At 47.0% G+C, this 13,264-nt stretch overlaps 1 protein-coding gene across 9 annotated transcripts in view; it reads right to left on the bottom strand.

Moving 5' to 3' along the window:
- The window catches only part of TTC7B (tetratricopeptide repeat domain 7B), a 227,149-nt gene that overhangs the window by 65,053 nt on the left and 148,832 nt on the right, over nt 1–13,264 (bottom strand). For all 9 annotated transcript variants that reach the window (XM_073241981.1, XM_036991605.2, XM_073241983.1 and 6 more), the window contains one exon: nt 959–1,075. In XM_073241981.1, the coding sequence (XP_073098082.1) occupies nt 959–1,075 (117 nt within the window). The remainder of the gene's footprint in view (nt 1–958; nt 1,076–13,264) is intronic.

Raw genomic sequence — 13,264 nt, 5'->3', positions numbered from 1 at the left:
GCCAGTTTCCTGATTATCTGTTCACCAAGAGGAAGATGGTAATACAGGCCCCGGTTAGAAAGGGGGCTCTTGGCGAATTCCTGCCACTCCACCTCTGCAAGGAGTCAACTGGCTACTTGGTGGATGTGGGACTGGACAGCGGGCTGGCTTTCCAGCCTGGCTCCCTCCCTTCTAGCTGCCCTGTCCCATGAAGCCTGTGGTCACAAGCCTGTCTAATGATGGGTCAGTTCACAAGGACCCATCCCCTTAACAGGGCCCTGGTTCAGAAACTTGTAAAACAACATCTCACACTGAACCTGCTTGCACTGTTACTTTCCTAACGCCCAGCCACCTTTCTTCTCCCCAGGCCACCAGCCTGCGTGCCCACCTCCTGGGGGTGGCCCTGGGCAAGCCACACCCACACTGCAGTTATGATTTGAGTAGCATATTTTTAGGCTCCTGACTTTGAAGAGCATAATGTAAGAACTTGAAAAATACTCTGAGTTTATAAGCAGTTGTTTGCATTTACTGGCATCACTAGGTCCCTTTTCATTAAACTATTTCCCTCACAGGGCAGGGCACACTTAGTAATCTAAATACATGCCAGGAAAAACTGCCCAAGACTTGAAAATGGGCACGATAGAGTTTATTGGTGTCTTTCAGTGGCATGCTAGGCTTGACCAGTGGAGCTTGCTGGGTGAGAGAAATCAGGCAGAGACCAGTTGTGGATTGAGCCTAACAGGTCATCGCGGCAGCGGAGGCCAAAGGAACCCATGACTTGGAGACTTCATTGCCCCTGGGAGAAAGTCCCCTTAGACACGGAGTGTGTGAGGCTCCACTGTTACTATCTGCTGCTCACGGGGACCTGGAGGTACACAGGGCAACAGGGTTAATGCCTGCTGAATGCTGAGCAGACATGGCACGGTTAGGCAGGGACCCACGCGAAAAACACACAGAACAGGTAGTGCTGGTCTCTTACCTGGGGTTGGTGAGGTTGTAGCAGGATTTCCATATCTGCAACATGTGCTTACAAGTGAGGAGCGCCTCATCCGGGCCCCGGCAGAGGGACTCCAGCTTCACTTTGGAGAACAGCAGTCTGGGGCAGGGAGACAAAGGGAGCAAACAACACAGCTCAAGCCAGAGAGTCCCCCCCAAAACAAGACAAAATGGCTCGGCTTAGCCCTGTACTCACTCTAGAACAGGGTGCCCGAAGGCTTGGTCCCAGGGAGGCAGAGGCAGCAGGGCCAAGGACTCCAGAACTCTAGGTCAGTACATGGCTTTGCCTAAGTCTTGCTCGGCACTAAGGCAAATGCAGGCATAACATGGCCATCTGTGATCAGTTTAAAAGCATCAGAGTGGCTAATTTTATTCAAAACAGGGATTATAGCAAGGGGGTGCTTTTTAGAACAAAGCCAGTTTATTTGCGAAATTTCAAAACCTCAAAGTTAATCTTGATTTATTTACAGAATTACACAAGAGATGTGACTCAGTTTGATAGAAATATCTACAAACAACCTTCCACAATGATCCTCAGTGAAGGTGAATACATCTCTTTAGCTTAAAACCCCTGACCTGAAGGCATGTAAAGAAGGAAGCCCTTACCTCTCTGAGCTTCCCCACCCTGCTGTTCAGGGGCTGCGACTTCATCAAGTCCCCCAAAACCACCAAGAATCCCCTCCCTAGTTTTGTTGCCACCAGTGGCTTCCCCTCCATCCAGACCTTCTGAGGTTAAGCTTAGAACCTTCTCTCTTTTGGCCCTCCAGGGGTCTCCCGTTTCCAGTTCTACTTGGGTCTCTCTGTACACACTGGCTCCCTTGGTCCCTGGGCTCATCACTACCACCCGTGTGAAAGGCCCAGTGTGAGCCCAGGGACCTTCCTGATGGTCTTCCTGTCCCCCGACTTGCCCAGCTCTCAGAAAACATAAAGATCTCCGAAAATCATCTTCATCCCCAGCTCGAGAAACTGCAATGATTCTTTACTGTCTGTACAATAAGTCACACTTCCTTTTGGACCCCTCAGAGCACTCCACCCACCGGCCACTCCTACTTCCCATCCCACTCTGTCCAAGCATCCCACCTGACCTTCTATTCCTACCAACATGATTCACTGGCCAAAGGCTATGTTTCTTTCATTACTCTGTGAATGTATATGCAGGTCCTCAATCTTAATCTCTCCTAATCCTCGTCTCTCCTTCATTCTTTTAATTCAGCTAAAACCCCACTAATCAAACAAGTCTTCCATTGATAACACTGTAGGCCTCCATCTTCTCTACTCAGTATGTATCACATTAGCTGGTGTTTGTTGTTAATAAGAACGAAAAGAAGCAAAAGAGAGGGAGGGGTCTTGCTTACTAAGGCCTCTGGCATTTGGCACTGCACCAGCACTACCAACGTCATCTTTGCAAGGGCCTTTCTCAGGAGGCGGCATCGGCCTCCCTCAGTGTGAGAGCTCCAACCTCTCTTCCTCTTACCTCCCTTCCACCGTGCCTGCAATTGTGCTCAGAGGTCAACCGGCCTTCAGTCAATATTTGCTCATGGACTACTTTCTCTATAAACTACGTAAGATGAAGAAACACATTCCTAGTGATTTAAGGACTCCAAGGTACTTTGGAGGAGGAAAGTCTTTCCCCCCCACCCCCTGAGATGGGATGGGGGTGGTCCTGGCTGCACCACCCTAGCTCAGGGATGGGCTGGCACCAACCCCTCCCTCCTAATGGGACACAGGATGCTGCCCAAGGTGGCACTGTGGCTCCCTGGGGCGTCTGGGCTGCCGTCTCCTTAAACCTGGGTTTGCAGAAGCCTAGGACAGTAGGATGATGGGCCAGGTAAAGAAAGGGATGCAACTTCTGATCTACTTGCAGGTGGGAATAAAGAGGGAAACCAGATGAGAACAGGGAGTGGATTCTGCTCAAAAACATCCACAAAAGTCCCTGAGGCCTTTCCAGGGCTGCCTATATGGAATGGCAGCCATGCCCGGTGTCTTGAGGGGATTTTAAGGAGCCAGAAGCTAACTCCTGCTGGTGTCTTCCTGAGGCTAGAAGGCAATGGAGGTAGCTTTATGCCAGACACTCCCACCAAACTTGGGTCAACTGGGAGATACGTATCCCTCCAGAAAGAGAGGATTGTTTCAGCGGAAGAAGCTGCTGCCACATGGCTGCCTATCAGCATTTGGTGGAGATGTATTCAGAGACCAGAGACCCTCCTGGATGAGGGCTGGGTGCTGAGCAATTTTGGCCACTGAGGGTTCCACCTAAGAATGTGGAGATGTTCTCTGGGAGGCACACCGAGTTCTTCCGCCTTAGCCAAGCTCCGAGCTTGCCAGCCCCAGGGACAGTCTTGAGGAAGGTGGGGAAGGTTTCCCTGCATACCAGGCAGCACTGTGGCGCTGACAGCAATTATCCACGAACGATTCCTTCAACTTTACCCAAAGTACTAAATGCCAGAGCTTGTCTCTATGCCTCAGTTTGGGGGAACAGTTCTGTGCAAGGCTTCTTGGCTGGAAAAAGAACTTCTAATTAGCATGAAATAACAGCTTTCAAACACTTGACTCAGGATATGGAGTTGAAAAGGTGTGGGCTGGATTTAAGAGAGCCAGACAGGAAGAACAATAGTACAAGTGCTGAGTACAAATGATGGGAAAGGCACCTGGGAGTGAGACAAGAGGGGCAGCAGGAAAGTGAGGCAGGCAGAGAAAAGGAGCTGGAGAACACAGGCAGGGGACCGACAGCAGCGCCCCGCAAACGTGGCCAGGTGTTTCCATGTGGGGAGGAAGACCGACAAGCCCAACTCAGACCTTCCCTGGGATGCACAGGTAAAAGCAGGGGATGGAGTCCGGGTCTCGAGATGGTGCAGCCTCTCCCTTTGCCCCAACCTTGTGTATAAGCCGGAGAACAATACAGAAAACAGACCCAGTGATGCCCTCATCAGATCTGCCGAGCTCTGTTCACACATTGCAAGACTATGGGAAAACATCTGGCTGGGTGTCTGCTCCACCAGCACAGACATGAAGAGCACACGATGATCAGCATGAATTTGCTGCAGCTCATGTCCAGATATTCTACATGCAGTCTACTGAGGAAACCCCGAGGCAACAAACAAACAAAACAAAAAACAAGTTATGAAAAGACCTGGGGCCAATCAGCACTGACTGCCTTTCAACGTGAGGAACTGCCAGCCTGACAGCGCAGAAGAGAGGCCAGGCTGAGACCAACTGCTGACACGTCACCCAGGCCCAATCATGAATCAAGATGCCTCTCTAAGTATACTCACAAGTCACGTGCTGGGAAAATGGTCTACTCGTATCTCCTATCCCTGGCTCAAAGTTTATCAACCTAGTTAAAACACTTTTGTTCAGAGACTCATTGAAAATTTATAGGAAATTCATGACTAGGACAGCCCTGTGCAAATACCAATCTCACTGTTATGGGCAGCTGGAACTAGCGTCTGATACAATGCCTTTCGTGATCTGGCTCCTGCCCACGTGCCTAGCCTCCGTCTGCCCACTGCCCACCACGGACATTCCCCGTTCAAGCCATGACTGACTTCCTCTAGATGTCCCTCTCCTTTGTGCCCCTGAGTCTTTGCCCATGCCACTCCTTCTGTCTGGAATGGCTTTCCCATCCAACCATTTCTGCTTTTTAAGCATCTACTCATCTTTCAAGATTCAGGTCAAATAGCACATGTTCACTGAAGCCGGCCTGAAGTAATAGGAGCTCAAGCTCCCAAATGGAAATGCAATCCCAGAAAATACAAGTGCTCTCAACTGTGCAATAATAAGCCACAAGCCAGAAAACTCTTGCTTTCAAGACAAGTAAAATAATAACAGTAACAACAGCAGCTGCCTGACACTTTAAATATTTAATCGCTGATTCTTACAACCCTGCAAGTTAGGTTGAGAGGTGAGCAGTTTGCCCAAGTTCACACTGCCAGCCACTGGTAAAGCAGAAAGGCAAACCCGAAACTGTCTGACTCCAAAGCACCGAACAGGAAACAAAGGGGAAGAACAGAAAATATTCTAACCACACTACTGACACTAATGAAGACACACAGAATTATCTAACCCATCGCCAAATATTTAAAACACTAAAACGTCAAAGATCTGTGTTAGATACTGTGTGGAATAAAAATATAGTTCCTTGCCCTCAGAGCACTTACTTGTCCCATCAGAAGAAAAGACCTGGTCGTGAGTTTTAGGCAGGACTGCCGGCTGAGGGACAGACTACAGCCCTGCAACCTGAGTAGGGCTGCAGGAAACGAGGAGGTGGGCTGCTGGGGTGCTATTCCCAGCACACATCATACGTGGCCCTTTGAGAAATGATCAAATTTGTCCATGCTTTTGTGAGTTGCCTCTGTCACCCAAAAGCCAGGCACATTTGAAGGACCCGACCTAGGTAATCAAACTTTCACGTTTCATTAAAATAAACAGAAATGACATTTTACCGTATTTTTCGGAATTTTTTTTTTAAGACTCCCAAAATGACTCTAGAGATAACAACCATGTTTGGCTGAGTGTTGAGCTTAGAAAAGAGATGCAGGCACACTTGGTGAAGCTCTGGGGCATGTGGCATTGCGGCTTTTCACTGGGCACTTTAGGGAATGTATCTCGGTGGCATTTTCTCAGGGCCATGTTCGCTGTCTAATGGTCATCTACAGGAAGACTTACTTGACCCCCTGGAAACTGCCCCCAGTCACTGGTCACTCATTGCTAGCACATGGCTCTAGCTTAGTTCTATCTTGGGCCCATCGCCACGAGTGCCAGGCTTCAGACTGCACTCCTTGAGCTCTTCGCAGACCCCACAGCTCCCTGTCTGTGCTCCTGGTGTTCCATCCACCTGCCTGGAAGACCCCTCCCCAGAGCCCCTCCCACCCCAACTATGACAACCCCGCTGTTGACATCTTCCATGACCCCCATCCCATGCAGAATCCACCTCCTACTTCATCTCACATGCATACAATATTTTTTGTAACCTGTTTCTTCACCCCATGTTTCTACAGTTGACCACCTATATGTCAATGTGCCTGATAATGAATTTGAATTGGTTCATCCTTTTGTCAATCATTTAAAAGGTGTCTATTATGCTCCTGAGGCTATAAAGGGGAATGAGACATGGTCTTTCCCTGCCAAAAGCTCACAGTCTAGAGTCATATACACAGGATATGTGATGAACACAGACAGATGTGTGGACAAAGTTCCTTGGCAGCACAAAAAGGAGACAGATTCTGCTTGGGGCTCATGGAAGACAACAGAGAAGACAAAGGAATTCCACTATTGGCAGGAGAGGGCTGCTGGGGAGGAGCCTTGCAGGCAGGCGACCAAACATCTCGAGCACAGCAGAGAGGTTTGAGTGTCCACAGTGAGCTCAAGGAATGGAGTCTGGAATCTGGGATAGAAGGCTGGGATCCAAGATAAAGCCGAAGGGTAGGTATTCCTAAATTCTGACATCTAATACACCTTACAAAGCTTTCTGACGAAGAACTCTCAATGAGAATAAATTGGAAAAGCCTATAGCTATACTAAAGTAACAATTTCCTCCTATCTTACTTGGCATTAAAATCGCACTCATTAAGTACTACAAGGAGGAAACACACCTATTAACACACAAAACCTTCACTAATTAACTGACCTAGTGAATGCTGTATTCAAGGAAGATGATTCAGAAATAAAATCAAAAGAACTGTGCACACTCGGTCCTCTGTGCTGACCTGTTTGTGCGGCGTGGGCTCAGCATGCCAGGGACTTGCTCTTTGTTTACCTGCTGCGTGTAGGCAAGGAGGCAAAACAGCTGTGCAGAAGAGCAAACGGTCTCTGCCCACGAGGAGCAGTGGCCAGGGGGGCCTTGAATACCACCTCCACCCCTCACCTCCAGGGAGCCTGACCTGAGAGCTGGCTGCCCAACCCCCAAAAGAAAGCAAGCATCTATCACCAGGTAAAAGAAATACTCTATCAGGCAGAGGTTGGGATAGTGAGCAGGCAAGCATGCTGAAATGGAATTTTAAATCGGGAAGATGGTTTGGCAGCCACAGATCAGAATGGGAAGAGAAACCAAAAGAGGTGCCCCCAAAGCATGTGGTAACCAGGAGAAGAGGGATGGAAATCTGAAACCAGATGAGTCAGCTGGCCACAGAGTGAAAGGACTGAGAAGCAGCCTGTCACCGGCTCCAGGGAGGTATGCCATCAAACAAAGGTAGCCAATACGCCAGAAGGGGAAGGAGGGCTTCCAGGTTCCAGTGTGACTTTCATGAAGGAAATCTTTTTCAATTCATTATTCCCAACATTTCCGATGGCCCCCTCTGTGCTGGGCTTGGCACCTTTGCTCTCCTGGCTGGGTTTCCAATCCCAGAAGGTGGTTTTCTCTGCAAAAACAGCCTCTGATCCTGGGCTGAGTCAATGTCGCTGATGATCAGTACTGAGAGGCCTGAGCTTCCTGGCCTGCCACCAGGGGAGCGATGAGGCTGGTTTCCAGCTGTGAGGGACCCAGAACCGAGACTTCAAACTGCCCCGGGGATCCTCTGACAACTGCTGGAAGGGATGGGAGGCATGGAAGGAATATATTGACGGCTCCCCCTAGATACCAAATACTGCTTGGGGTCTCACTAAAGGGAGTGTTTCCTCAGTGTCAACTGAATGAATGATCTAGATAGTCAATGGTTACACAGGAAATACACACTTTTTATCATCTGGTTTACCTAATTGCTGTATTGACATGTAGTTCATCAGCTCATTAGAAAAAAAATGTAGATTTTTCCAAATAATCTACAGTTGGAAAAGGCCTTGAGAGGTCCTGCAATGCTTTGTCACTCCGATGTGGTCTAGAGCAGGCAGCCTTCGCATCCCCAGGAGCTGCTGAGAAATGCAGACTATCTACCCATTCTTGACCCAATGGATCAGAATCTTCATGTAACAAGGTTCCCAGGTGATTAGTGTGCAAAATTTAAGTTCAAGAAGCACCCCTTGAGTTCATCACTCTCTATCCTAACCTTAAATGGTCTGATTTTTTTTTTTTAAAGATCTCCAAGAAAAAAAGAGTTCCCATAGCCCCTTTACTTAGGAAATGCTACCTGTGGATTTCATTCCAGTAAGAATTTTGGGTGTATTTTGTTCTTAAACTCAGTGGGTATTTTGACCAACCTCCTACTTTAAGCTCACAAAGGGCACCCCACCTGGGGGCATGTACAGATGCTCCCCTTCCTTCTGGAGGGATTCCCTGGATGGCTTTCTGATGCCTGTGCTATACCTGCCCCTCTCCAGGTTGTCCCTGAGTGTCTCCAGGGAGGGTCAGTGTACCCACTCGGAGGCACCACTGGCATGGTCACCCACATACAGGGTACCTCCTGAGCCTGCAGAATACCAAAGTAATCACTGCCATGAGATCCTTCTCAGGGCTGGAAAACTGAAATGTCTTCCAGAACCAGGCAAGTAAACAGGGACTGGGTTCAAGATTACCAGTGTGTGTCTGGAGTCACGCCTGGTAATCAAAACTAAACATTTTTAAAATGTGTGCTAACCCAACTAAATCCAACACTCACAGGATACCAGACAGAAACTCTGTGTCTACAAGCTTTCTGGGGATCAAATCTGAGTACCCGATTTCCTTTACAAAACCCAGAAGCACCCGCTGAGTCCTGCTCAGTTTGCCAACAGAACCGCCCAAAGGAGGGCTCAAGAGTACGGCTCTTCTTACAAGTTCACCTTCCCTAGGAATAAGCCCTGGAGGAACTGACCCAGGTGGTCATTGGCAAACTTCTGTTTCGGAGTTTTGAACCACTGAGAAAGTTCTAGAAAGCTGACTATTTTTTAAGGCCCATTGTTACTCAAGAATAGATGCCATGCAGTGCGCAGGTGTGTCTGAGCAGGTCGTTCCATATTTCTCCCATGCGGGCCTTGCTGTCACTGTTATCACTGTTATCCCAGCCCAGGCTCTGAAATCTACTGTTTCCTGAGAAAATCGACACCACGTTTAGTTAGCAAGAGAAAGTATCAGGAGCAGATGACTCACTCTACAGAACTCAGCAGCCCCTCAGCCTCGGCTGGGAGGCTGTTTGTAAGTGATGGAGGTGCAGGCAGACGGTCCCCGGCTGCCCCTGAGGATTCGGCTGCGCCTGTTGGTATCCTAATCCTGCCTCCTCTCTATGACAGGCAGGAGCTCCTGTTAGATCCCATATCAGTTACATTTTGCTTCTCATTTCAGTCAAAGTGTCAACAATCTGGAATACTCCCCCATCCTTCTAGTGATATTTTTAGAACAAATAAACAACTGACATATTTAGCTGAAATAAATCACCTCAAGAAACCCCAGTTTGGCTCATTTTTTTGTTTCTGCTTCAGCTATTATCCTCAAGTCCAATAAGCATCCTGGAACCAGCACCTAAACTGGAAGGGACCTGGAAGCAAAAACATTTCTGGAATCACACTGCCTGTGTTTCAAGCACCTCCTCCGATGCCTGAGTCTGACATTTTATGAAGGGAGTCAGTGTGTCTGGTGCTATCTGCAAAGCTGCACAGAACGGACGCAAGCAGGGCTACTTCTGGAGTGTGGTGCCAGGGGCCGAGGTGGGTGCAGGGTGAATAGGAGGTGGAGGGCCTGCCCTCTGGTTTGGTGAGCAGGTCGGCAAGCAAGTGCCTTTAGCACAGTGGCCATCTGGGAAGTAAATGTGTGAACAGGAAATATTTGAAAGCAAGTCTTCCCATTGAACTACTATGGTTCTAAAAAGAAATAATCTATTCTGTCTGAACAACAAAGCCATTGGTCATTTCTAAACTGGGGGAGGGGTGAACCAAAAGTAAATCAGCTGACCTGCCACTCCCCAAAGCCACCTCTGGAGGATTTCTGTGTCGTATTTCTGACTCAGTTCCCATGGTCCTTCTTTCCCCACATTCCCAAGTCTGAGGATGGAAATGAGGCTTTTGGGCTATTTCAGTGCACAACGGCAGATGTCAAAAGAATGGGAATACTACAGTCACCTAGACCCAGAGGGGAAAGGGCCCAGGCCAGATGTGACATGGACTTGAAGGAACCCTCAGAAGTCCTGTGATGGAGAGGTGGGGCCCTCCACTCAAAGCTGGAGAGGGCGCCAGAAAGGAAGAGACCTGGCAGGGTGCCAGGGAGTTGAACCGGCTCTTTTGGACCAGCGGGTGGACACACCTCTCTCTGGGATTGGATGCCAAAGGGGACCATGAGTCCTCGCACCAGAAACCTCTCCTGTGAACCCTGGCCAGTGGTGGTGATGCACGGCTTCGGTGTGGCTGCCCAGTCTAGCCTCTCCCAGCTTCCAGGCCTTCTGAGGTGCTCCTCCACCCACTGCTGGCTAACGGGCAGGCAGGCATGCCCTGAATGCTTCCTCTCCAACATCCTCAGAAATAATTCAGAAAGGGGGAGCTCTTTGTAAAGGAAGCAGGGCACTCCTGAGAGAACTTTAAGTCAGAGGACAAACTGCCACATGTATGTCCAGTATTGGTCACGTGGAAATGGGGAGAAGAGTAGGCCTCCCAATCTGAGGACAAGGCTGCCGCTGGCTCTGGAGAAAGAGGATCTTCTCATAAACAAATTTGGCTTCAAGTGAATTTCTCCTCCATTTCCTCTCTTCCAGTTCTTCTACCCTTGTCTCATAAACCCAATTTTCAGTTTTGAAACCATTTTTCATTGCCTTTTGGAGATGTTTTTGCCTCTTGACAAGCATCTGCATTTACTAAAGGCATCACACACCCAAAACCAGATAGAAAGATTACATAAACGGGTTGGTGTAGCAGGAGGCTGCTTGCTTGGCTCAGAAAGTCCCTCCCAGCAGGAAGAGTCGCTATTGATCCACAGCCAGAGTGTCCCAAGACAGAAGAGTCCCGCTGTCTCACCTCAGCCTTCCAAGAATGTGGGAAACTCTCCCACCACACACATGCCAATGAGTAGAGGTTGGAAAGTTGATTTTTTTAAAAATTGTGGTAAAATATACCTAATATGAAATTTACCATTTTTAAGCATACTGTTCAGTGGCATTAAGCACATTCACCTTGTTGTGCAACCATTACCTCTACTTGTCTCCAGAACTTTTTTCATCTTGCAAAGCTGAAACTCTGTCCCCACTAACTGGTAACTCCCTGTTCCCCTCTCCCCCAGCCCCTGGCAACCATCATTCTACTTTCTGTCTCCATGATTTGCTCCACCGTAAGTACCTCACAGAAGAGAAACCAAGAAACCACACAGCATTTGCCCCTTTGTCACTGGCTTATTTCGCTTAGCATAATATCCTCAAGGTTCATCCGTGTGGTAGCATGTAACAGGATTTCCATCCTTTTGTAAGTCTGAATAATATTGTGTTGCATGTATATATATCATATCTTGTTTATCCATTCATCCGTCCGTGGACACTTGGGTTGCTTCCACCTCTTGGCTATTGTGAATAATGCTACTATGGACATGCATGTACAATATCTATTCCAGTTCCTGCTTCTAATTCTTTAGACTATTTACCCAGTAGTGGGATTGCTCATCACATAGAAATCTATGTTTAAGTTTTTGAGGAACAGCCATACTGTCTTCCACAGAGGCTGTGCCACTTTTCATTCCCACCAGCAGAACACAAAGGTTCCAGTTTCTCCACATCCTGGCCAACACTTGGTACTTTTTTTTTTAAATAATAGCCATCCTAATGGATGTGGGAAGTGGTATTCCACTGTTTGCATTTCCTTAATGATTAGTGATGCTAGAATGTTGCCATGTGCTTATTGGCCATTTGAGTATCTTCTTTAGAGAAATTTCTATTCAAGCCCTCTGTCCATTTTTTACTCAGGTTTTTTTGTTGTTGTTGTGAAAAGTTGCTTTTAAATAAGCTACTGTGCCACTGAATCTGTTCCACTTTGATCTATGGTGTCTTCAGGCTGCTACCCCCTCTCCTTTACCCAAAGATCACCTCCCTAACCTGTACCCCAGGGACGAGCATCCCTGGGTTGGCTACCTAGCACTCCTCCTCCCAGACATCCTCCAGGTATCCATGGATTGTTTCTCTAACTTAATGAGATGAATAGCCTTTTCCCTTGTGGTCCAACTTCCTATCAAATGCAAATTTAATAGGCATGATCATTACTCCATCACCGAGCTCAGACATAAAAATAGCCCATTAAACCCTGGCCTCTCAGTAATCACTACATAGAAACATTACTCAATATGGTATTTCAACTTAAATTGAGTTTCTCAGAGAGTGTGTGAAAGTGAGACAGAGTGAGACAGAAACATAGTCTTACTTGCCAGTAGTGATTTTTTTTAACCAGATATACTCCACTCAAGTAAAGATTGATCCTAACCATATTTTCTAGTTTGTTGATAAATTAACAGGGGAGATAAAAATCCTACTCATCTGGATTGCTGGCTCTGAGAGAGCATGAACCATCTCTCTAATTCATGGCAGCATCCCCAATACCTCACACGGCACTGAATGTGGTAGAATTTAGTGTTTCAAAGGTAGTGATTAAGAACACAGATGTTGAAGCCAGACTGCCTGGGTTCAAATCATGACTCTACCACTTAGTAGGTGCATAATTTTGAACAAACTACTCAACCTCTCTGTGCCTCGGTTTCCTTATCTGTAATATGGAGATGATAATTCACAGGAATTCCTCATTGGCCCAAGAATTCTACCATCTTGGGCCAATGAGGAAAATTATTATGTAGAATATATTAATTATCTACATAGCTACTGTGGTTCTCATGATGACTGAATTAGTTAAAAATGTGTTAAGTGCTTATAAGGGGTGCTTATAACAAAGCAGCATAAAAATGCTAGTGGTTATTCTAGCTAAATGATTGGATGAATGAATATTACATATGTTTGCTTCTTTTCATACAGTTAGTTTCTGTTGGTGTAAAAAGAAATCTGATCATCTGACAAATGCACATGTACAAGAATAGAGACCACATACAGAATAGAATTTAGAAGAGCCTGTGGTTTTCCAATCAAGTGACTTATGATTTGTTTCAATATCTCAAAGTTAAGGATCAGAAAAGACACTTAGAAGAACTGTCCAAACACCTTAATGATCCTCTTTGTATTTGTATCCTTTAGAGGTTTCAAAAATTACTTTTTTGTGCTTTGTGGTAACATTTGATGGTTTCCCACCCGTGCTATCGATTTGATGACCTCTCTGAGACAGGACCAGAAAAAAGGACATGAATATATTCCATTTAAATTGGAAAGAGAAAAATTCAAATCAATTTAAAATCTGTAATTAGGTGAGTTACACAACCACAATTTGTTCAGAGCAAGAAACTAAACCCTGGTGATGGCTGCCCTTAGCAGCC

Source organism: Manis javanica, chromosome 8, assembly GCF_040802235.1.
Source record: "Manis javanica isolate MJ-LG chromosome 8, MJ_LKY, whole genome shotgun sequence".
Classification (NCBI taxonomy): domain Eukaryota; kingdom Metazoa; phylum Chordata; class Mammalia; order Pholidota; family Manidae; genus Manis; species Manis javanica.
This window is presented reverse-complemented; position numbering and strand designations above follow the sequence as displayed.